General features: G+C 35.6%; 4 protein-coding genes across 11 annotated transcripts; 1 reads left to right on the forward strand and 3 right to left on the reverse strand.

The window, feature by feature from the left end:
• Positions 1–3,722: 3,722 nt before the first annotated feature.
• On the reverse strand, positions 3,723–5,274 carry LOC110815657 (blue copper protein-like). Its single transcript, XM_022043540.2, has 3 exons — positions 4,813–5,274; positions 4,386–4,727; positions 3,723–4,280 (listed from the first exon to the last, which is right to left on the reverse strand). The coding sequence occupies exons 1-3, from the start codon at positions 4,994–4,996 to the stop codon at positions 3,868–3,870; spliced, it is 939 nt and encodes a 312-aa protein (XP_021899232.2). The 5' UTR covers positions 4,997–5,274; the 3' UTR covers positions 3,723–3,867.
• A 266-nt stretch (positions 5,275–5,540) lies between these two features.
• Positions 5,541–10,286, reverse strand: LOC110815656 (Glycosyl hydrolase superfamily protein). Of its 2 annotated transcripts, none has more exons than XM_022043537.2 (3): positions 9,743–10,283; positions 7,825–8,864; positions 5,541–5,847 (listed from the first exon to the last, which is right to left on the reverse strand). In XM_022043537.2, the coding sequence occupies exons 1-3, from the start codon at positions 9,927–9,929 to the stop codon at positions 5,761–5,763; spliced, it is 1,314 nt and encodes a 437-aa protein (XP_021899229.1). In that variant the 5' UTR covers positions 9,930–10,283; the 3' UTR covers positions 5,541–5,760. The 2 variants fall into 2 exon arrangements, with proteins under 2 accessions (XP_021899229.1, XP_021899231.1); XM_022043539.2 differs by lacking the exon at positions 5,541–5,847 and adding an exon at positions 7,032–7,417 and having other exon boundaries at positions 9,743–10,286.
• A 2,843-nt stretch (positions 10,287–13,129) lies between these two features.
• Positions 13,130–16,312, forward strand: LOC110815632 (chloroplast thylakoid lumen protein). Its single transcript, XM_022043489.2, has 4 exons — positions 13,130–13,557; positions 14,545–14,684; positions 14,964–15,036; positions 15,981–16,312. The coding sequence occupies exons 1-4, from the start codon at positions 13,164–13,166 to the stop codon at positions 16,088–16,090; spliced, it is 717 nt and encodes a 238-aa protein (XP_021899181.1). The 5' UTR covers positions 13,130–13,163; the 3' UTR covers positions 16,091–16,312.
• A 152-nt stretch (positions 16,313–16,464) lies between these two features.
• Positions 16,465–23,596, reverse strand: LOC110815631 (uncharacterized). Of its 7 annotated transcripts, none has more exons than XM_022043486.2 (6): positions 23,373–23,596; positions 23,102–23,172; positions 22,384–22,597; positions 22,220–22,301; positions 22,022–22,122; positions 16,465–17,587 (listed from the first exon to the last, which is right to left on the reverse strand). In XM_022043486.2, exons 4-6 carry the CDS (start codon positions 22,221–22,223, stop codon positions 16,904–16,906), a joined length of 789 nt encoding a protein of 262 aa, XP_021899178.1. In that variant the 5' UTR covers positions 22,224–22,301; positions 22,384–22,597; positions 23,102–23,172; positions 23,373–23,596; the 3' UTR covers positions 16,465–16,903. The 7 variants fall into 7 exon arrangements, with proteins under 7 accessions (XP_021899178.1, XP_021899179.1, XP_088064558.1 ...); XM_022043487.2 differs by adding an exon at positions 18,238–18,292 and having other exon boundaries at positions 22,220–22,597; positions 23,373–23,594; XM_088208432.1 differs by having other exon boundaries at positions 22,220–22,597; positions 23,373–23,595.
• Between the last annotated feature and the right edge of the window lie 1,141 nt (positions 23,597–24,737).

Consider the following 24,737-nt stretch of genomic DNA (forward strand, 5'->3'; position numbering starts at 1 on the left):
TCGACAATAAACTATGCATATGACTACAGAGTCTCTAGGCATCCCCTTCGTCGTCCTCCTGCGGAACGGGCTCGGGAACCATGTCTTCCTGATCTGAAATGGTTAATTAAGGAGTGAGCTACACTAGCCCAGTAAGAACATCACGATATCTCACCGTCACGGAGATAAAGGTGGGTAGAAAACCCCAAAAAGACCAATGGAGCATAATTTACAATAAACTCGTTTATTAACAACAAAACCTTTTATCAATAATAAAACTTTTACCATCCACTTACCTTGGTGGAATTTATGAAAAACAATATGAGAAAAACAATAACATTATCATAATCATTGAATAATCTAAGCTGTAAAACATAATACTTATCACGCCTCTTGTAATTCAATCATTGTACAACATATCTTTTTTTTTCTTATTTACCAGCCTACTAGTATCCGTGGGGGTCCATAGGGGTTCCGCTACCCGTTAACCTTTAACATTCATAATCAGTTTCCAGGACCGTCCCCATACCCCGTCCGGTATGGGCGCCAAAACCATAAACCTCAATACCCCGTCCGGTATGAGGGTGAAACGGGCCGTCCCCATACCCCGTCCGGTATGGGCGCCAAAACCATAAACCTCAATACCCCGTCCGGTATGAGGGTGAAACGGGCCGTCCCCATACCCCGTCCGGTATGGGCGCCAAAACCATAAGATCTCCATACCCCGTCCGGCATGTGAGACCACAATCCCGGTAGGGTTCCCTACGGACCCGGTCCGTCCACCATCTCCCAGGATATCTAGTCAGGCTGACCCCATCATACAATTATCAGTCTACACAATCTTTCATTTTCCTTTTCCTCAATAAGCATCATCAATTCACATACAAACAAGCAAACAGTAGTTCATGCCAAACAGACAACATACAGTATCAGTTCTTCAGTCATTCAACCCATAATTAATAAAACAGTAATATATGCATTCGAAATTATAAAATGAACACATCAAACCCCATAATGCATTTAAAGCTGTAAAACAGTGTAAAACATGCCAAACAACAGTAAATCATTAATCACACTAGACTCGGGCTCCATTAGCAACCTTAAGCAATTTCACACATGCGTTAATTCAAGAAATACCGTTTTATCATTTTGAACTTTAATACCGTGATAGGAAATAGGGTGAGGGGTCCTTACTTGTTTTCGGGATCCGAATACGATTCACAGTGCGCCTGCAGGCTGTCCCTAATTTTCCCCTGAATTTTTCCCGGGGAACTGAAACACGCTAACAGTACCTGCACGGGTTCCAAAAAAAAATCCAAATTAGGCCCAGGGCCTCTTTCGGCCCAAATCGCAACTCCGGCACGGCGGCTCCGCCGTGCTCCGGCGACGGCGCCGCCGCTGGCGGCGGCGAGTCGCCTCGGGTTGACTGTTTTCGGCCGCTTTTGGCCGAATTCGGCCACACTCGCATTGGTCCTTGTCAGAAAACAACCCTAGGGCCCTCGGGGGGCCAAAAAATCACGGAAAAGCGGAGCTTACCGGCGGCGGCGCTCTCGGGTACGGCGACTCTCCGGCGAAGTTCGTGTTTTGGTGATTTGGCTTCGGTCAACCTGTAGAGAAAAGAATGGTGATCACGGTGATATAAAAATTGCATCGAACGGAGGCCGGGAAGGGCCTCGTCGGAGGCAAAAACCGAGAGGGGGCGCGGCGGTGCCGCTGGGCTTCGGTTGCGTATTCCGGCCGTTTGGCCGGGATTTCGGCTTCGATTTGGCCATAGGAGGAATCAGTGGGGAGAAACGAGTCGGGGGTATGAAATTTACCTCGATCGGCGGTCGGAAATTTCCCCGGTGCGGCGGCGAGTGGCGGCGGGTGGCGGCGGTCGGCCTCTGGTTCGTCTTCTCCGGCGAGCGGCTGGCGGCTAGGGTTTGTGGTCTGGTGTGGAGGTTCTATTTATAACCCCTTGCCTTTTGATCACAGCCGTTCATTTTGTTTTAATCTGGGCCGTTCGTTTTTGATTGAATCTGGGCCGTCCGTGCGATTGAATCTGGGCCGTCCGATCGCGTGATTGATCTGGGCCGTCGGATCGCACCCACGCGGATCGCCAACGTGGCTCCCTTTGGAGTGACGCGGTCTTGCCACGTGGCAGGCCCTGGTTGGCCGGGACTGCTGACCGGGCATGCTGACGTGGCTGCTGACGTGGCCGCCCTTTCTTTTTTTTTTTTTTTTTTTTTTTTTTTTTTCTCCTTTCCGGGTGCTACACAGCGGGTGCGTACTTTCCTTTGGCTAGCTGCTAAGGAAAAGATGTTGACGAATTGGGAGCGATACTAGCGTCACATGATATGTGACCTCTATTGCAGAATGCAGTAGATGTAGCGGACATGTTGAAGACGTGGATCACATCCTCCATGAGTGTAGTGTTGCTAAACTGCTGTGGTTAAAAATCATTCTCGTCGAAGTCCAATCAACCTTTTTCAATGTTGCTGTACATGATTGGTAAATGTTGAACCTCAAAAATAGTTGGTTTTGGTGCAAAACATTTTAGGATTGGAAAATGACTTTTTGCCTTACTTATTGAATTTTGTGGAATCATAGAAATAAATTTGTTTTTTAGAGGCGTGACAACAATATCGAAAAATTTGCTAAAAAAGTTTTTCTCATAATTGATTATATTTTTATGACTACTAATATGAATTTTTTTTTACCTTCTAGGTATGGTGCACATATATGAAGAACTTATTGCATAACATAAACCACTTAGAGGATAGCTGAAGGTGAACACTGATGGTGTTTATCGTGCTACAACTAATCTCTCCTATTATGATAGACTTATCAGAGACAAGGATAGTGTTTGCTTGAGAAGCTTCAGTAGAAAAATTGGTAATTATTCAGTACTATAGGTTGAACTTTGGAGAGTCTATGATGACCTTCAACTCGTTTAAAATGTCGAGTTTCGCAACATCATCCTATAAATGGATAATTCTCTAACTGTACAGTTACTCACTAATGAGTATTATGATATTAATGCGTATGTTGTCCTCGTCTATGCAATCAAGTACTTGCTTGCTGCAGGATTGACAGGTTCGAATTCATATATCTGTCGCGAAGGAAACAAATGTACTGACTGGGAGGCGAATGCTGGCTTCTCTCTACAGATGGGTCTCCACCCATATGCTCAAGTGTCGGATGATCTCCAGCAGCTCCTTACTGATTATATCATAAGCGTGTCTTGGCTTAGGATGTGCATGACGACTTCTTAATTTTTCTTAACTTTTGCTTCTCTTTATAACAATAATAATAATAATAATAATCATCTCTTATATATTTCTGATGCTTTTTTTTTTCTTTTTAACGCAATTATGAGTTTGGGTTATGTTATGCATTACATACTTTTTATTATATTTAAATACTACATAATTATCTGCGCTAATTTCTTTAATAAAGTGTCATTTAAAAAAAAAAAGACTATTCCAATATGAATGAATATGTTTATTACTATTTTTTTTTTGTTAGCGAACGTATACAAATATAATTTAATAAGACTAAGTTATTAACATTTTAATTACTAAATTATAATTTAATTTCAGAAAATTCCATAATTGCTTCCAAAGGTGATCAAAATCCATATTTTGCAAATAATTATTATCAAGTGTAAATTACTTTGATCAAAATAAATACTAAAATTTCAATATCTAAAGTACCCAGAAGCTTATTAATATAATTTGAAGCCTATTTTTATTAAAACAAAATTATAATGTCAATAATAATTTATCCTTTATTTTATTCTTATTTTTACATAACCAACCACAAAAATTATTACTAATCCATCAACTTCATATTACAGAGACACCGTCAAGGAATGAACATAATAATAGCACACGCACCAGTCCCAGTCTAGCACAACCACCCTATCACAAAAGGCATCCAGATAACCAAGACAGTAGCTATAGATCGAGCAGAGGCAGAGCTGGGCACAGTGGATGTCCCAGGCCTCGTGGAGTTAGCCTGTTCAGAAGCTGGAGTAGTCGGAGTAGCAGGCGCAGTGGGAGTTGGTGTCCCAGGAGAAGCAGGGGTAGCCGGCGTCGGGGTGACCGGACCATTAGCACCGACGACATTAATGGCTAGTTTCTGGCCTCTGGTACATTGGTTTGGAAACGTGCAGATGTAGTAGTGGGCACCGGTGGTGTTGAGGAAAATCTTTGCAGGTCCAGTTTTGAAAAGAGAGATAGGATTAGAAGGGTTGCAAGCGTCGAAAGCTGCCTTTGTGACGACCGCAACATCCTGCTCTCCGGTGGTAAAATCGAACTCTGCAGAAAATATATATGCATATTATATAATAGAATTGATGGATAAAGGGTTAATTAAACTCTGGCCTATTGTTTGGATCTATAGTTATGTTAAAACAGATTTACCGAGTGTGTCGCCAACTCTGAAGATTTGTCGCGCAGCCCAGGCAGCGTAGAAATTGACGTCGTTAGGGACTCGCCAATCGGCATCGTCACCGACATCATGATCTTCCGGATCCAGTGTGTGGGCAGGGGGAGCGTTGGCACCAAGGACGTTAATGGCTAATTTCTGACCTCTGGTACAGTGATTGGGAAGTGTGCAGATGAAGTAGCGGGTACCGGTAGCGTTGAGGATGAAAGTGGCTGGTCCGGTCCTCATAAGAGAGATGGGATTGGAGGTGTTGCACGTGTCAAAAGCTTCCTTGGTGACTTCCGCAACATCCTGCTGTCCAGTTGTAAATTCGAACTCTGCAAAAGAATGAAGACGAAAATGATAGATGGGTAATTAATGGTTCAAAAATGTACGGTGGTGTGGGGTTTAACGAAAAAATACCAAGCGTGTCGCCAACTCTGAAGGTTTCTTGGGCAGCCCAGTTGGAGTAGAAATTAACGTCGTTAGGGATTTGCCAATCGGTATCGTCGCCGACGTCGTGATCTTCTGCGTTTGTTTTCTGAAAAGTTGGTGCTGCCAAGAAGAGCACCATCAAAAACACTGCTGTTTTGGTTGGTGTAGCCATTTCAAATTTCAATGGGTGTTTTGTGTTCTGATTTTGAAGTTAAACTGATCTGGATATTGCTTGGCTATCAACTCGTATGCGTCTATATATATATATAGATAGGTACAGGTATAGAGAGAGAGAGAGACAGAGGGAGATAAGGGGAAAGTGCCTAGTGTTAGGAAGCGAGAAGTCGAAGAAGAAGTTTCAAGCGAGGTTGCGGTAGTTGACCGATGTGGTTAATTTTACACGGGGCAGTTGTTGAATGTTGCAGAGTTGTAGGTGAAGTGAAACTGGTCCTTTTTGTCTGCTTAACCTTCTGTTTGCCTTCTCGTATTTTATATAATTTATTACCAGCAGAAAGAAAGTGTTCTTATTCCAACTTCTAAAATTTCATTTGTTTCAAACACAATCTTACCTAATTCATTTATTTCATTTCCTCCTACAAGCCAATCACATTTGCATTCACACCATAAATTTAAGATTAATTTTTAATAAAAATCAAAACCACACATGCAAAAGTTATGCCATCAGAGGAGGAACCTACGTACTACTAACAAGGGAGGAAATAAAAAATATATATATATATACATTTGCCAGAGACCAAAAATACTAAATCAGCAATTTCTAGCATCCAAGAGTTCTGAGAAACAATAACATACACAAGAATGATTCTATAACTCTTTATACCCGAAAGTATCACATAAGATGATTGATGGTAAATGTATTATAACTCTAGATCCTTGGCTAACATGCTTGTATATCCGCCCGGCACCTCCATTCACTTAATATCTTAACAACAGAAGCACCGCCGCACCAGGGGCAACTAGTGCAAACCAACACAACCTAAGCCAACGTTGCTTTCGAATATCCTGCAGGCAATCCGTAAAAAGATGAACAAAAACATTATGACGAGGTTTCACTTCACGTGATATAAAAATGAAGATGCATAAACACAAATGTCAAAATGCATTTGGGATGTCGTTCACTTTCTTCCAATTTTTCAATCCTTGTAAGGTTTGAGCAGGCGTTTTGGATGAGCTGTAAATTTTGCTGTGAAATGCTGCTAAAATAACTGTTAACTAAAAATATTTAGTACTTGGTAAAAATAACTACGAAATATGCTATCACTTTAAATTAGTAAAAGTTTAAAGTCTAAATTCTTAATAAATGGTAAAGTTATTTTTTAAAAATTAACATTGTAACATTTAACTTTAAACCTATAAAAGCTGCGGCAAACTGGGCTAAGAAAAAATTTTGTGACAAGTAAGGCATTTTGAGAGATATCTACAGTCTTGATTAGAATCGAGTTCGTTGGTAGATTGAGGTTATAATAGACTTGTAAGTCTAAACCTTATTTCAAGTGACGGTTTCACAAATACAGGAGTAAGAACTCAGAAAAATCAGTTACAGATAACATGCTAACTTGATTCTTGCGCAGAAGAATTGTCTAGGTCAAGACTGAGCCCTGGATGTTCCCTTATTAAATCATCTAAAACTCAAAAAAGACCATGGCCGACCGAAATCAACGAAAATGTCATTCGTTTTTATTATGCTTATCATATTCATTTTAATCTTTCCTAATGACTACCTAGAACCAGTTTGGCCGAGCCTTTGACTTGTGCTTTTGATATAAAAAGGCACCAGTTTCAACCAAAAGTCTAGATGAAACTGCTTGTCATTGCTATTAGAATTTAAATTTAGTTTTTCAAAAATCCAACATCACAAATTACTAGCAATTTGATAGTTCTAAGATATCATGTCATTCATAAGTTTCATTTATATAAGTTATTTTTCAGATAAAAGTGTAATAGCAATTACCATTTATCATGAACTATTCAAGTACTCTTGAATTGAAACAAATTAATTGAATAATGAACATTTATATTTCCACTAAAAAAAATGAAAAATAAATGAACTGAAAAGTAAAAAGTATTTGAAGGAGAGAAATTTTGAGGGGAGTATATAATATCATAAATTGTTCAAATAATCATCTGTTGCTATCTAATTTATTTATTTTTTAGTTTCACCATCTAACACTAATTCCTTATCATGATTAATTAAACATGATACAATTCATGCATACTAAGATTCAAATTAACAATATCGTTTACAAATTTTTTTACCAAATGTTCCACAAATTGACTTAAAAGGACTTCTATTGAAAGTTATCCTCAAAACATTTAATCAACCACGGCACAATCACCAATTTAACAAAAAGGTTCTTCTTCCAGTCTTGTTTGCAGCTTTTGACCCTTTTGGCTCCATTCTAATATGGAAATACATTTGCACTTAAGTTCAAGAACCCACACAAGGGAACAAGCAAACCCTTGTATATCTGTTTATGGTAACATTAACTGTGGCAGTATGGTAGTTGGATATAAGATTTGAATGTCGGGTTCTGAATCATAACTATCCCCCTTGAGACCCTAACTTATTTAGCTGCAGGCAAGAAGACAGATGAAGAGATGCGTCCTTAAGAGTTGGCGTAAGAGGAACGTACATGTAATAGTTTAAAAATCGCACAAGTAAACTTAGGTTATTCGAAAATGCCTAACTTTGACATGAAGAATACTATCTTATTCTTAGGCTAAGTCCATCACATGTGATATAAAAAAGAAATAAATCTCCAACCACAAGACCCACGTCCTCCACCTTCATTTAAACCAAAAGATTGTCCTAAAGTGGAACCATAAAAAGAAAAGAAGATCTGATCCATCAAAAACATTTAGTTTTCCATTTCCCTCTTTAACTTAAATTTTCCAATAAGATAACAGAGAACTAAACTAATTTCCTTAATGTTAGCATAGTCAGAAAAACATATCCATACATGGAAAAACAGTTCATACCTTCAATGACAGAAGCAAGGAATCTGCAGATGAAGATTTAAGACCATGAAACCCAATATCATATGAAATGCTCCCGTCAGCTTTGAACAATCCATAATTTCTCTCAGAAGTGGGCCCAGGCTTCTGATCTTCATTGAAGATTGCAAAAATATATGCCTTCACCACAATTTTGGGCCTGAGAGGAGTTCCTTTCTTCTTTGCTAATCTTTTACGCAGGTTATAATTGTAAGTTCTTGCATTACTTGAAGTTGCAGCAGCTTCGTTAGAATCTCCACGTGATGCCCATCCTGTTTCTGTAACTATAACTTCCATCTTCTTAAATCCAGCATCTTCCAAAGCAGCATAAGCTGCATCAATCTGAGCATCAAGCAAGTTATCATAATGGAGATTTGTTTCTTCATCATAAATCCCCTTGTTAGGCTGGAAAAGAGCGTAATTGATATCAATATCCTCTGGGTTATACATATATGCCAGGAACGGGTATGCATTTAAACAAAATGGGGAACCAATTTGAGAGAAAAACTCCAAGAGTGGCTTCATGTACTGAACAACATTCTCTTTAAATACACATGATGAAGGGGGGTAGGAATTAGCAAAAACAGCTTGTGAATGAGCTGTTGTAATCTGAACTACATTGGCTAAGTGAAGCTTATTTACAGCATTGTAAATGTTCTTAGCTGCACCCAGAAGAGCACCCCAAAGTTCATAATCCATCCCTCCTAAAACCTCATTTCCAACAGCAATCCCACGTATTCGCGTCCTAGGTAGGAATGCTTGCACATTTTCTTTAACCCAGCTCATAGCACGACTAGCATTGGCACTCATGTCCCTCACATTTTCATTTGGTAGTCCAATCACAATTTCCAGCCCAGTTCCACTGAAAGCTTTTAGGACACTGTGATCAGCATCATATATTCGAATGTTCCTTATCTTCGCCGCCCTGAGTAGCGTGACTACATCCTCTGGTGATGGGATATTATCTGCAATTCTTCCATAATTTATTCCATAGGTTCCAATGAATGCACGAACAGATGTTGGTTCTGCGCAACAAAACAAATGACCTTTAAGCAACACAGCTCTATTTCTGCCACCATATCAGAAGCAAGAAGGATCGAAAAGAAAAATAAAACAAAATGAAAAGAGGGACGGCTGATAAGATTCAGTAAATGCCTAATAACAATCTCAGCTTTTCTTTATCAAGAAAACCACAATCCACTGTCTAGGAAGTGCTTCATTAAGTTGACTTGCTTGGACATTGATATTCACATTTTCTGTGGGAGAAAACTGAAGTTTTGTTCTATTGAATTTTTTGGGTAATCTGAAATGTTGCAATCAGAGGATGAAGTAGCACATATCTTCATGGATTGCATAATGAAGCCTCAATAGCCACAGAAAAAGCAGGACCGATTCTATTTTTTCTTTGATGATCTCACAAAGGTTAAAGGCATTAATCCTACTATTTGTGGATAAAATGAGACAAACCTATATCAACCAGCAAGTTTTAAATCAACAGCATCATAAATTATCGGAGTCAAGCAGAGTCAATCCCCAGCAAAAGAAGAACTGATTCAAATTTAAATTCCCAAAACATACAGAGCAGAGAATAAGCTTCATTAGAGAAGAAAGATAAATTTATGAAAAGAATAAGATACCCATGTTTCAGCTCACTATTATTCTATCCAATTTCAGATCAAGGCAAAAGTAAAGGCAACCCAATAATAATAATCACAGTTAGGAAAAACGAAAAACTCAATTGGAAAAATAAAGCATACTCGAACGAGTATGAGTCATGTAAAGTGATCCAATCAAAACCACCGAATCCAACAAAAACCCTCATTATGTCGAAGCAGAAACTCCCCAAAGAAAAGCAACTGAAAATCAAAATTCTAATAGAAAAAGAATATTAATACGCAAGTACCCATTGAGATTGAAGCGAAGAAGATTAAAATCATAACAAGATGAAGGTGAGAGCTTCTCATCCGCCATTGTCTGAGCATAAGAATGAACCAGTGACGACTCAAGTTTCGGCAACGATGTGGATGAAGGGCAGAACTGAAAATCCGAAACACAACTTCACAGCAATCAGTGTTGTCCCTCCATGCCATAACACGAAGTTTACCTTTCACTCACTCTCTCTTGAATTACAATTACTGCAGTTACGAAAGCAACGATCTGGGTGTAATTCGTGGGATTTGCTTGTGAAGCAAAGTGATTGTCTTAAGGAAGGAAAAATGGGTGTGTTTTTTTGGCGGTCGTTTTCCGTGGGACTTTAGGTGGAGGGGTTTGGGAATTTGATTGGCTTTTTGTTTTTAACTTTCTTCTTTATTTTATTTTCTCTTAATTTTTATTTGTTTGTAATCTTGTTTCAATCAGTCAAACTTCTACTTGGCCTCCGCTGAAGTATGCAACCACGGGGACGAGGAGGAGTGGAGGAGGAGACCGTAGAGCGACCAACTTTACTGTGTCACGCGTCTGGTTCTGCTCTGGACCTTTCTTTCTTGCTCAAAGAATTTGGTATTTGTATTATTTAGTTTTATTTGAATTATTTTTAAAAAATTTAATTTAATTTTTTTAATACATTTAACGCATTAAATTTATTAATATATGATATTTTCTTATTAGTTCGATTATAAATCAAATATCTCGTTTGATATTACATGTATATGAACTATTTTGGATCAATACAAATAAGAAAAAAAAGCATCAATTCTCCTTATTCTCTTTAACCCGTGAAAAGAACCAAGCACTATGGTGTTTGAAAAATTCTAAGCTTCGAGTAAGAGAAAAGGTTCATTAATTGTCTGCACATGTATCGATTTGGTGATGATGAAGATTAGGGCACGATGCACTTAATTGTGCGATGAAGCAAAATAAGAGGATTAGTGCATGAGAGGGAATCTTTGAATGTTGTTGCAATAGCCTAGTGTGTTGTTCGAAGAGAGAATAATTTGTTCGCGGTTATTTTTAGGTTGAATATTTGAAAGGTTATTATAATTATAGAGTATTTGAGAGTTATAAGGAAAAGTGCATTGATGGACTACTATTTTTTTTATGATTTGTTTCGAGAAAGTTGAGAGTGAAAAACCAGACAACAAGAGAACGTTATGGAGAGAAGGAAAAATGAGGGTAATCGATATTAAGAAAAAAAAATACTTAATTTGAATACATAGATAAAAAGGTAAAAAATAATAAATATAGAAGCAGAAAAAAGAACCTTTATCGACTTCTCACTCACATCTCCCTCTATTGGCTTTGAATCCATATCCAATATCGTTTTCGATTTCTTCTCATTGTTTATCCCATCGAATTTGAATTTTTCTATTTCTATCAGTTTTTAATATTTCATCGGACTGAACTTTTGATTGGTGATTTTTTAATGAAACTCCTCCACGTAGTGTTAGTATAACATATTAATTTGAGTTTTTTAAAGTTTTTTTTTTTTGAAAAAATAAGCTCACTCTACAAAACTTAATTTAAAAATATTTTTATCATTAAAATAAAAATAATTAATTATTTAAACAAGTTTTTTTAAATTATATCTAGTAAATGTATAAGACCAAAAGTTTCATAATTAGTGTCTGTGGTTTTGATACTACTATTAAAGCACGTCTTAGAATCATTTGCGCCTTCGAAACCCTTGTCTTAGAATTGACAAAACGTGTGAGACGCATTATTTTCTGAAATTTTTTATTCATAAAGTCGACTATATAGTTTCAGTAAATTTTATTACATGCTCTATATATATATATATATATATATAAAGTTATTACTATCTAATATATTTTTAAAGGTATTAAAAATTTTATTTTTTAAATTAAGTTTCAAAAATAAAGTTTTGTATATTTTTACCAAAAAAAGGTACAAAATTGAGGAAGATGGAAGCTCAACATTATAATATTATTTATTACTATATATATAATTAATATGTACATACTATACTTAAGTTCTATATGTAATAATGTAAATAAATTCTAGTCATTAATAATAATTAATTTAATAGTTAAAATCATTATATTTTATTTAAAAATTATAAATTTAAATTTTATTAAGAATATACTGTTAATTAATAATAATTAATTTATAATATTTAATTCAATAAAATTACTGATAAAAATTTAACTTTATTTTTTAAAAAATTAAAAAAAAATATTATAAATTGATATTGACCAATTTATATTTGACTTCAACTTTTTTGAAAATTAAAAGAAAGAGGGAAAAAAAAAAGCATACCCTAATTAACTTTTTTTCTTTTATTTTCGTCCACATTTTCCGCCGATAGAACGATGGAATAAGTTTTTATTTATGTCCTTATATTCATCATAATATTTTTATTTTTAAAATATGAATTAATCTTCCATGAGTTTTTAATTATACAAACATAATATTATTAATTATTTTGTCCAAAACGAAATTGAATATTCTTTGTAATTATTGCACAAAGCTTACTTAAAAAAAAAAGAGTAATTAAGTACTTTTTAAGTAGTCATCATGGTATTTGACATGTGTATATATATATATATATATATACATTGTCACTTTAAAATAATAATAATAATAATAATAAAGTGGTAAAGGTAGTCTTGCCAAATAAAAAAAAGTAAAGTGATAAAGTTTATGGACCAATATACGTTAAAGTCCATGCACTATTTGTGTGATTAAGTAGCTGCACGACCAATTTGAAGGGTAATTAAGAGTTCGATTGGGGTTTAATTGTGATTACAATATTAATCACGACTTAATTAAATTGTCACGTCTTTTAAAAGCTAATGAATTATGAATTCTGCATGCAGCGGAAGCTTAGCAGGTAAGAATTTCAGAGAGAGGGAAAAAGGGTGTTCCTTTATGATAAAGTTTTACATTATATAGCCTTTGAAATAAAGCTGTAATCATTTTAGTATAATAAAAATATTATTTTTTAATATATAACAACATATAATATATAGTATTTGGCAAATGAGAGACACGTAATAATATTGGAATCTACTTTCCGTTCCGTATAATTTATTTATACTAATTAACACTTTTCTTGTATATACCAATTTAATGTCAATTATAATTTTTAAACAATAATTAAATTTTTTAGTTATAATAATTATAATAAGTTAATTTTTTTGAAAATAAAATAATTTGTGGATTAATATATGATGATATACCCACCTATAGTAGTAAATAATAATAATAAACATAATTAATGATTTCAGGCCGGGTCAAGTTTTATTTTAATTAATTATCAGTCTAAATGACATAAACACCCCTGAGCATTTGAAAAATGACCGGATGAGATAACATCGGCAACCTTATCTTCTGAAATTTCCCGATCACCAAATACCAGTAAAACAATGGCGACAACATTTCTCTCAACCGCCAACTCCTTCCTCTCCTCCTTTACTCTTTCTTCTTCTTCTTCTTCTTCACCATCTTCTTCTCCTACTTCATTATCATCCTCCCCGACATTGCTTTCTCCACAAAAGCCCACTCCCAAGAAGCTCTTATCTATCTGCTACCCCTACACCGACTCACCACCCCTTTCCCCGTTTTGTACCAAAAGAAGCTTATCAATCAGCTTCATTGCCACTTTTCTCTTCTCCCTTCCTGGCAAAGAATGTTTCCACACTGCCAGTGCAGCCATTTTAGAGGCTGATGATGATGAAGAGCTTCTGGAGAAGGTCAAGAGGGATAGAAAGAAGCGGATTGAAAGACAAGGAGTTATTAATTCATCTAATCAGGAAAAAGGTAAGCACTTAAATAGTTTGCTTTATCATTAAACTGACCGACATATGGATTATTTGATTTTCGCGCGTTCGTTGTTTTATCTCTTGTGTTTTCTTGTATTTGAATGAAATGCAAATGATTTCTTTTATACATGAATGAGAAATGCGCAGAATTTTTCACTCGATTTATCAATTCACAAGTTCCCAATATTGCTGTATCAATTTTGCTCGTGGACATTTTGCTACTGCCATTAATGTCATCCGTTTGAGGTACATATGTCGTTTATAGCATATGACAATAACAGGCGCATCCAAGTCAGGAACAAAAGAATCGACCAAACTGTTCAAGAGATGCTTGCGGAAATGGTGAATTCTTTGCAATTTTTTTTGTTTGATAAGCATCAAATGGAGACTATTAATAACAACTAACAACTCACTTAGCTTATATTGTTTTTGCCATTAGATTTCCTTATCTAAAATAACATGTCATGTTCAAATACTTGCAATTTAATTGAAAACAATCATTTCTAATTTAATTTTCAATGGCCAGTTCTTGCGTCAAACAGATTGGGATTGTGTCATAAACAGATTTTTTCTTTCGGTAACTTTGCATCAAATAAAATGCCTGCCTACTAACAACTAATATGTCAGAATAGCTTTTTCTCTAAATTAATTTTCATTATCACTATTAGATGGTGTTATTTTATCAGTGCGAATCAGGGGTATCATAGTGCTCAATGCCATCTCTAGTACTCACCACCTTGTATCCAGGTTCTAGAGAGTGACTTTGTTGCAGAATTGAGTGATGACAGTCGATCATAGTATATAGTTACCTTATGCGATTAATTACTGTTGTCATTTCTGCAACAACTAGAAGCAAATCAATTCCATCTATTCACTTATCATATCGTATTAATTCCAAACACATCGTTACAAATTCTTTTGATGGTTATGATTTACCTGTAACGACATGATCCACCCTTATAAAAGTGAAATGTTTTGTTTCCAGGATATCTGCAGGATCTAGTGTACAAGTTAAGCAAAATAGGTCAAGCCATTGAAAACGATGATCTTTCTACAGCCAGTTCAGTCCTTGGAGGGAGCACTGGTACAGATTGGGTCAAGAAAGCAAATGTAGCCTTCACTAAGGTCATAATGATATAGTATTGTGTTTACTCACAATTATGTGCAGATTAATACAGTGAAAATTTTCATAATAATAAAATGACTTAAGCAATGTGGATCTTTGCTTTTCTTTCCCATTAAGATCTGGCATGCTAACATTATTTTTTCATCAATGCGTATGTATGCTTTTTTTATTCCTTCAATGAGGGATTTTCTTGATGAATAACATTTTTGCTCTTCTATAATCACAAATTATATTCTGCATGGTTTTGAGTGGTTTTTTTTCCAATGTCATCTTGGCAGTTGAGCTCCAGTCCTGAAGAGAAGACTGAAGTGGAAACATTCAATTCTTCACTGGCTTCATTGATCTCATCAGGTTAGTTAGTTTACATCACCTAATCTGAATGAGGTTTTGCCTTACACTAGTTGCCGATTTTTCTGCTTTGATCATTATCTATGATTGTAATCTTTTGCCTTGGACAGTTGCATATGTTGTCTATTTGCTGGGTTTTACCCGACATTTTTTAGGAAAGAAAGAGTCACTTATATTAATAGGGCACTAAGATGGCATCACCTAAGTAGAAAACCTACACAGAAGCCAAGGAAACAAAGTTCTATGAGGTTTTCTAAATGCTCAAAGAAAAACAGAGGCTCACCTTTAAATAAAATACTTAATATCCGGACCATTTATCTCTTGCAAAAAAAGATATAATGCCATCAATATCCTCCTATTAGTTTCCTTCTAAATGACCCACATGATAGCCATCCCGTGCCAATGATTCATTAGCAATCGAGCCACTTATCACCCTGGACATATCAAGAACAGATAAAGATAAAACCGTTACCTTCCAATTTTTATACACCATAACAGGAGATAATTGCTGGATTCACCCTCTTGCTAACACATTGGACAGCCAGTAACTAGTCCACCGGTCTTTCTTGAGTTGACATGTTAGCACTTGCACTGAATAAAATATGTCGATCTCCATGTGGTTACACTTCTCTTTTCCTTTTTATGTTTGAATCCATGTTTTACCCATAGAATGATTATAGAACTTAAACTTACATTTGCATACAAGGAACATACACATACTGAGAATATCTTGTAAAACAATAAATTGAGAAATTTCCTGACAGGTTCAATCTTGGAACAATCAATCACCGAACTCTATTATTTTATAGCTAAAAATACCATATTTGGAGGACCTATGCTGCATGCAAAAAGTTTGAATGTCTGTGGTGTGAGTATATAGTTTAGTTGTGTTCTTTGTTGCACTGCATGGGTTGAGTATGTTTTTTTTCTTCCTTGTTCTTTTGCAGTGTCTCAAAACGACATTGAATCCTCCAAAGTTCATTTTGTGTCATCGGCCAGTGCATTTGAGAAGTGGACAACCTTGACAGGGCTGGTAGAACAGCTGAAGGGCCTTTAAAAGGACAAAAGAAAAAAAATAAAAAGAACATTTGGTGGTTTACCATTCACATTCTTTTAGCATTGGGAGGGAAATTTTACAGTTTTCGTTTTCTTTAGCTTTCTTCCATTTTCCCAGGAGTCACTCATATTCAAGACTGACAAGCTGTTCTTTAGTTGTAACACCTTGCTCAAATAGTTTTGAGCTTCGAAGGTTTATAAAAGTTTCCTAATCTTTTTCTCATTTTATTTATTTCTATCGGGTTTTTATCTAGCATGACTCCGATATTTGCAGCATCATATGCTTCTTTTTTCTCCTTTAAACCGAAGCTCATCTGGAACCTGTGATGGTCAATTGCCAAGACTCAGACGGGACAAAATTACTTGGAATAAAAATGAATAGGCAATTGAATCTAGCTTATTATATTACTGCACAACATCACTTTCTACAGTATGACATCATGTTGTTACAGACTCGAGCAAGCTACAAAGTATCTTCACTACAACAGAAACATAATTACATTTGGCACCTACCTATGTATAGACAAATGTCTCAATAAATAATCAGACTGCTGTGATGAAAACATCAAACTACATTAGTTTTTGAGGAACTTTAAATCTGAAAGGCATAACCTGGGCAACATGGTACCTAAATCAAGTTAATCTATGTTGTTAACCCCTCAAGGCTTGACTCCGTCAGTGTTGCCACAACTTCTGCAATTCACAATTACCTCATCTCCGAACCTGCTACTCCATATGAGATCTGCACTGGTGTTCTCTTAATATTTGTCGCTTTCTGATTCCTTCTTAATTTCTTCCTCAGGTTAGGGAGCTATCACATTGTATTCTCTTTATCTTCTTCAAGTTTATTCTTCTTTTCCCCAGAATCCGTCTTTTTCTCAGCCTCAATATGTGGCAGGTTAGCATTTTCTTTGGCTTCTGCAATCTCCTTGTCCTTCTTTTCCTTCTCACTAGAGCAATCACCTTCAATCTCCTTGAGATTTGACATTTCAGTTTCTGTTTCAACATGTTCCTTGCCTGCTTTGAAATTAGATGTGCCAATGCTTTCTCCAAGTTTGGCTTCTTCAGGAGCAGCAGCTTCCATTGTGGCATCCTGCGTTTTATTCTCATCTTCCTTATCCTTCAAATCCTTATTCCCAACATCAAGATTATCCTCTAAAAGATTTTCTGTACCTTCTATCTCAACTTCTTTGGTTTCCTCAGCTCCTTTAGGGCTAACTTCTGTGTCTTCCTTATCCTTCTTTGTAGCTGATGATTTTCTGCTTCGTTTTTTTGCTGGTTCACTTTCTGGGGCGGGTGCTGCCCTTACCTTCTCACTAATCCTCACTGATCTCCTTGGGGTCTGACCAGTGCCCCAATCAAACTCTGATAATGCTGGACTGCCAGGAGTGGCTTTGATGTACTTCTCCAGCTGCTTTCTGTTATGTATTTCCTCTCCAGTAGGAGAAATAAAGACGACTTCATTTTTCTTGAAGATCCCACTCTTCTTTGGCATAAACTGCAAAGTAACAGAGAATGAGTACATAGTGAACCAATCAATTAACAGAAATCAAGGAGTCTGATAGTTGAAAAGCCAAAGACATACACTGAATACTTGCTTAAGTATTTGATCTTTGTGTATGTCATAAATTAGTAATTTATAAATTTCTTCCAATGATAACTTTGAGTTAACAAATTAAATTGGAACTTGATGATTGTGTTGGGAAAAAAAAGAGGTAAAATAAAGATAGAGATAAAAGAGAAATAGAATTAGGGGATGAGTAAGGGCAAGAATGGAAAGGGCAGAAGAACAGCAGAAATAGAAATAAGGGGAAAAGACTAAGAGATCTTATTCAGAGTCAACAACTTTCTATTAAATAGACATACCTACGTTGAAATGCTAAGAAAATTGTTTTACAGATAGACACCAAATACATCTTAGAGTCCTTCTTGTTTAGCTTCTTCCAGTTGTCAATTATACTAACCACATATATGATAAGAAAATCATCAAAAATAAAAAACAAAAAAGTGAGTAGAAAGAAGAGAAGGAAAAATAACAAGGCCAAAAGATAGATTTTCTGAAGTAGTGCATAGAGATGAATGACAAGGCCAAAAGATAGATTTTCTGAAGTAGTGCATAGAGATGAATGACAAGGCCAAAAGACTTACGGCCAAAAGCAGTAAACGTGGCAATCACATAGTAGATGTTGTTGACTCCTAATATCTGGAAAACAGAGTATTGCAAGTGTTTTTAGGAGACATATATGAAATGATCTACCTGTTAGAGATGAAATAAATGATAAAATCTGTTGATCCAATACAGTTCCGACATATGGATGCATAAACAGGCTGAAAATGCATGACTTATATATCTGCATTTTTGTTACATTCATAAGTCTGTCTCTATTGTTGACAATAAGAGTCAGTGATAAAAGTAGAAATACCAACCAATGAGAAAAATTCTAATCTCCTCATTTGACATTGTCTTTATAACAAAAGCTAACAAAGAGATTCTATTGTCCTACAGGCAACAATAGCTGAGGTCTGGCCCAAAATGGCAAAAATTGCTCCATAAGATGTGCCACTAAATTCAGTTTTCTTTCCCATAACCTCTAACCATCAAAATGGAAATTTAGAAACCCTTTTACCATTTTATTCACGCATGACACTATGCCCTCTAAGTTTACTTTTGAATGTGAGTACCTAAACAAGTACAAAGGTGAAGCAATATCTTGGAAAGCTGTAACTCATAGGTACTTAAAACTTGCACATTTGGATCGTGGTATGGGGTAGATGCACAAAATATGATAGATGCTAAATTTAGATTTGAAGGGGGACAGCCTTATATAGTACATTATTTTGATGCAAAGTTCCAATAAACCACTTATTAAGTTCGTCACTAGGATCATAAGTAACAGTGTGATAGTACATTATACTCTATTGGTTCTTGTTCTTTTTCCATGAGAAGAAATTTAGGGTTCAAATCCTTTTCATAACTACAAGAACTTTACAAATTCCTAAAGAACCTAGTTAACATTATGTGGGTTTTTAACATTGATCATCAATATATTTTATTGAGTTGTAAGAAAGAAAACATTGTTTATTTGGCTCCTACTAATCTCAAATTTGAAAGAAAGTTTGTTACAATATATACTTTTCACTCTCTCTTTCCATAATTTTGTTCTCTCACTATCTTTAGACTCTACCAACTTGCCCCTATTTCTTCTTAATTCTGGGTCCCTAACTTCAGAGATCCTAATTGAGAATCAGAATGAACTACAGTGAACCCGTACTACGAACTAGTTCAAAAAATTCAGTACATCCCCCAAGGGGAGGTGGTTTAATAGTCCTGGTAACTATGCTCTAACTTTGAATCTCATCTCATTAGCTTATATATATATATATAATATCAATGAAAGAAATTTCTAAATTGTAACTATTTTGAACCTGAAAAAATTTCTCCAGTTATGCAAGCATAACTTGTACAAGCATCTGATGTAAAGCTCTGTCTCAAAATGCATAAAACTCCACTTTCTCAACGATTAACCATTGGCTTATTAGAAGCAGGATTAAAACGGCCTCAACTGTTTTATGCGCCTTTGGCTAACTAACTCCAAATAAATGAGCACATAATATCTTATGTTAACACTAGTCACTTTTTTTCTTGTAGAATTGAACACCCAACCTCACATTAAGTTGTGTGATGAACTCGAACAGACTAGCACTTTGACTCATCCCTAGTTGCTAATAACCTTTGGTTAACAGGAGACCAAATGATTTTGGTGATCGAGCCTCTTTATTGATATTATGCAGACAGATGGACAGTCAATAAATAGGAATGAAATTAGAATACCAAGTTACTTATTAAGATCAAAATGACTGTGGGTGCATTTATTTCCTTCTTTTCTGAAAGGAAAAAATTGCATCAGGTCCTAACTTATGCAGACAGATGCACAGTCAATAAACCAAGTTACTAATTAAGATCAAACTGATCGTGGGTACATTCATTTCCTTGTTTTCTGAAAGGAAAAAATTGCATCGGGTCTGAACTTTCTTTAATAAACCAATATTACACAAGTAAGATGCTTCTGAACACCGAATACCCAAACCACAAACTTCTCAAGTTTTTCCAAAAAACAATTGCACCTATAGAAATTGGAGACAAAAAAAATTATATTGCAGAGCCAGCACCTCCTAAGGATCCTGCTCTAAACAGAAGAAACCATGGTGACTCAGTCTTGTGAAAAAGCTTACATCTAATAGACTTATTTGCATCCCAACTAGCAGTTCAAAGCCATGCTCGGCAACCTAAAAGAAAAGTTTCACTCATTAATCAACTAAGCTAATACCTTGACCAGTTCATCAATGTCAATACTTGGCAATGACGACTACAATTGATCACTTTGTGATAATATCTTTTTCTGCTCAGTGGAGACTGCAAATCTCAAAAATTTATTCCAAATCAGATAAATCAAGAATTCAATTGAAAAGCTCGTATCTAGAGTTACTTTGATTATTTTGACATGTCACAACCTCAAATAATAAACTGCAGCTCAACAACATCCTAGACAAACAAACATCACAGCCCATTGGTGAACCCATGAAGCTAGCATCGGGAGCAACTCTGAAGTGTCAATATTTAGCAGTGCACATGCTAGCTATCATCGGAAGCCATTTATTAGTACCACATAACTTAAGACATGGCCATTTCCAACTTTTCAGTTGCCAACTCATAAAGAGAAAATTTTGTATGTTTTCATCAATATTGCCAATAAGGAAGTGCTTCTGCTGTGCGTGCCACAATTGATGTTCCTGATTGACCTATATGTACCTTGATCAAAGTAATGGAGGTGCAAGTTTCACATAAGAGAAAGCAACCTAATGGTTTTGTAGCTTCTAGAGTGATCACTAGAAATAAACAGAAAATCTCACTAAGCAACATGAGCAAATCCCAATCACATTATTCATTATCTCAGCAACAAAAGCATAATCATAATAATTTTTGCAATAGGACAGTGCTTCGAAAGGTTATTCTGTATGACAGGTATAATCATACATCATTTTCATCTTTTGCTATTAGTGGAAGAAAAAAATTGAAAAGGACAAACAAAATTCATCGGTTAATTAATGAGTACACTAAAGTGAAAGAAATATCATGTCAGCACATACTCATTATCCTAGGATACTTAATCCATATATGTAACTAATTAATACAACATATATAATTTTTAAGTCAAACAAAGTTCATTATGAAGTTGTTATTTCCCTGGTTATGGCACCAGTTAAGTCCCACAATCTTTCTCCTTCCGAATAAGTAGATAATAGCAACAACAGTTACACCATTAAGAGGCAAATTCGCACAACAGGAATCCCACAGTAAATGACAACTTCTTGCAGCAAAATTTAGAATCCAAAATATGAACATGAAATATTTCTGAACACAATTCACATTCCAATTAGTAAAAACCAGGAAATGATAATTATTTTAATCAAAACTAACATTTTTTATTTTCCAAAATTGGAAAAACAGACGCAGTAAAAACATCTGAACGTTACAGAATCCCGCCTTCATCTATTTCCATTTCAAACTCCTGTTTGGAAAAGAAAGGCTTCCGTCCACAAACATGAAGAAATAGAACAAATTCTGGGGGGTAATTGAACCTCCATGCCTAAATTAAAAAAGGAGTATCAAGTACTTCAAACAGAAATCAGAAGATAAAAAAATGAGCAGACTTTATAACTTGCAAGTTACAAAGTAAGAAATCCCAACTTAAGCTCATCAATTTCGCACCAATTTCCTCCAAATTAAATAAACCTACATGTAATTTACACAAGTAATAATTGAATTCAGAGCACAGAAACAACAATCATTCAGACATTACATGACAGAGTCAATTGCTTTCGAAGCAAAGACAATTGAGAGAGATAGAAGGGGAGAGGAAAAGAGGAAAACCTTCTTGCTCCAACCAGAAGGAGCGGGAAGTTCAAAGCAGACAATATCCCTTTCCACAGTCTCGATTTGTTTCTCCTTATCCACCGAAGTCGCCATTTCACCTACAACATTCCGTACAAAAGAGTTATTGAGAGTTAGACGTACAGCATACACACACACTGGATTATACACGTATACCGACAAAAAGACAGTACTTACTCATCTCGTATGGTCTCTTATCTTCATCTATATGCTAATTGGTAAATGCATATCGGACATACCGGATGTCAACATGGATGTCCTGTTTAGCAAAGTAACTTGAAGAAATGTTTAGAGGACAGGAAGGGGGGAAAAAAAAAGAAGAAGACGACTTTCGAGCATACACGTATCTCGTCTCTGCAACGGTTGGAAATATCTTCGTCGTTGATTAGTGTGTCGACGGACAATGCGTGCAGTTTCGGTCGAAGAAACAGGCCGGCGTGGGCTGGCTGCCGATGAACTTAGGCTTGGACTGGAGATCAGTCGCCGATCCAGCTTTGGCACGAGGCGGAGCGAGTTATGGGCCAAAACTTATTGGGGCTGGACATCATCTAAATCCTATTTAACAATTAAAATGCAAATTTGTCGGGGAGTAAACCCAGTTGTGAAAACTGAAATATCTCTACTTATTGGCTTGGATTATAAAGCAAAAAATGTTAGGGGACCATCTCAAATATATCTACAAAAGATTTACTTTTCATTGAAAAAGAAAAACCAGGCTTGCTTTTAAAAAATTGTAGAGTTCCTAGAATGGTGTAATGGTTGACGTCGTGGTCCTGGATGATTAAGTTAGAAACCCACATGTGTGGCTGCCCCCAAATTGATAGTTTTAGTTGTTTTTATCAAAATATTTGCATACCCAATTTGACATGAAATCAAAACAGACCGAGTATATACAGGTTCATTTTAAGGTGATAAAGTTTGTATTTTTATTTTGCTTAATTTGTTACATAACCCCCAAGTCAAAATCTGTTTTAATTGCAGCAGCATGTATGTATATAGGATATTCGAACTAAATACAGATTACTCAGCTCTCATACCAAAACTCCATAGATGTCTTACTTTGGCTGTGTTTACCTCTCCGTGCAATATGGTTTCTCATAAAAGATATGTGTCGTTGCATGTATCTCTTCCTGCAAAATGAAATAATTATGGATTTTAATATATGTTTATGCAAAATGAAACATAACAAAAAGTATCATGCGAAAAGAATAGATACCCGGAAAAGCAAAAGAGAAATATATCCATGTATTGAAGCATGTGAGTGTAAGCCAGTTGTATATAGGAATAATGAACATATATTGAGAGCTGGAAATTTGATTATTAACCTTACCAAAAATTTTAACGAAAGAATTGGAAGACGCAGGATGACTACTTGTTCCAATATGCAACCGCGACTTTTTCTTAATTCACCACAGAACAATCACATGACTGGACATGCCATTCTTCCTTTTTCAACTATCATGGATACATATACACTTGTTTGTATTATCATCCCCCACCTCCATTAACCATGCAGTGGGAGCAAAGCTATCACCGCTCACCACCTTGTTGTTTAATTAGATATAGCGACTCGTATATATAATTAGACTTGATGAGAGGAGATGATGTTTGGCAGAGTAAGTGGAGTCTTCAAAATTTTACCTGTTGCTTTTGCTGATAAATAATAAGACGGAAGAAAATGAAGTTGTGTAGCAACTAGCAGTACACTGTTTTGAATAAAATATTGCTTTTTTTGCAAGCAATGAAGCTAATTATATGCATTCACTTTTTTTGTTTTGGAAAGAATAATTTAAGCACACTACTACGAAAGAACTTATTCTTAATTTTGACATAGAAATTTAAAGAATTTATAGTTCTTTTTGTACCCTAAAAAAGTTTATTTCCAAGATCATGCTGATAAATATGACAGTGTCTTTTACTAACTATTATAAAGATCATACAAACAATTTGGATTTATATACTGACAAAATACCTTCTTTTTAGCAAAAATGGAGCTATACAAATGGCAACTCATGGTTCCCTGGATTCAGGGGAAAGAGAAGCTCTCATGTATCTTTCTCACTTCCTCCTATAATATACAATACGCATACACACACACAGAGACACACAGACACACACACACACATGTATATGTATGACAAGGGAACATAACACGGTCTCTATGTTTTTCTTTTTAAATTTTACACATTCTGAAGAATGGTGGATGAAAAATAAGTACAGCTATAAATATAAAGATAAACAAATATTACTTTTTTATGGTGGATATATAAATATATAGTATATTAATTATAGTAGACATGGAAAGAGACGGGAGCCTAACGGGAGTGCACAGACCCCATATCAAGTTGGGGAAAGTCGATGGACAAAGATGAGATCCTAATAATTTCCTGGTTTATCATTTTCTCTCATGTCTCTTACAATCAATATGCTTTTATTGGACTTTGTCGTCTTCCTAAATAAGTTACTTGTAGTTTATAGCTCCCTTCCTTCCACAGAAGCAGAAATCCTTTTTACTTATGCTTTTTATAGCTATATATGTGTATATATATATATATATATATCCGCCTCGTTATTTATTTTTGTATAAATCCAAACAATTATTATTAACTGAAGTGAAAAATGAAAATTATATAAAAAAAAAACTCATATTCATTATATATATAAGTACGTAGAAGATGAAGCATACTTTTCCTTC

The sequence above is a fragment of the Carica papaya genome, chromosome 7 (assembly GCF_054855325.1).
Source record: "Carica papaya isolate Zhongbai chromosome 7, ASM5485532v1, whole genome shotgun sequence".
Classification (NCBI taxonomy): domain Eukaryota; kingdom Viridiplantae; phylum Streptophyta; class Magnoliopsida; order Brassicales; family Caricaceae; genus Carica; species Carica papaya.

Excerpts from the sequence above, each read along its gene's own strand:
- LOC110815656 (XM_022043537.2), bottom strand. The coding sequence starts at position 9,929 with ATGGCATGGAGGGACAACACTGATTGCTGTGAAGTTGTGTTTCGGATT. Across the intron at positions 8,865-9,742 it reads CTTCGCTTCAATCTCAATGG|AACCAACATCTGTTCGTGCA; the intron begins GTACTTGCGTAT and ends TTTGTTGCGCAG. Across the intron at positions 5,848-7,824 it reads CCTTGCTTCTGTCATTGAAG|GATATTCGAAAGCAACGTTG; the intron begins GTATGAACTGTT and ends GATTGCCTGCAG.
- LOC110815631 (XM_022043486.2), bottom strand. Across the intron at positions 17,588-22,021 it reads CTTCTGGTTGGAGCAAGAAG|TTTATGCCAAAGAAGAGTGG; the intron begins GTTTTCCTCTTT and ends GTTACTTTGCAG.
- LOC110815632 (XM_022043489.2), top strand. The coding sequence starts at position 13,164 with ATGGCGACAACATTTCTCTCAACCGCCAACTCCTTCCTCTCCTCCTTT. Across the intron at positions 13,558-14,544 it reads TTCATCTAATCAGGAAAAAG|GATATCTGCAGGATCTAGTG; the intron begins GTAAGCACTTAA and ends TTTTGTTTCCAG. Across the intron at positions 14,685-14,963 it reads CAAATGTAGCCTTCACTAAG|TTGAGCTCCAGTCCTGAAGA; the intron begins GTCATAATGATA and ends TCATCTTGGCAG.
- LOC110815657 (XM_022043540.2), bottom strand. The coding sequence starts at position 4,996 with ATGGCTACACCAACCAAAACAGCAGTGTTTTTGATGGTGCTCTTCTTG. Across the intron at positions 4,728-4,812 it reads CAGAGTTGGCGACACGCTTG|AGTTCGAATTTACAACTGGA; the intron begins GTATTTTTTCGT and ends ATTCTTTTGCAG. Across the intron at positions 4,281-4,385 it reads CAGAGTTGGCGACACACTCG|AGTTCGATTTTACCACCGGA; the intron begins GTAAATCTGTTT and ends TATTTTCTGCAG.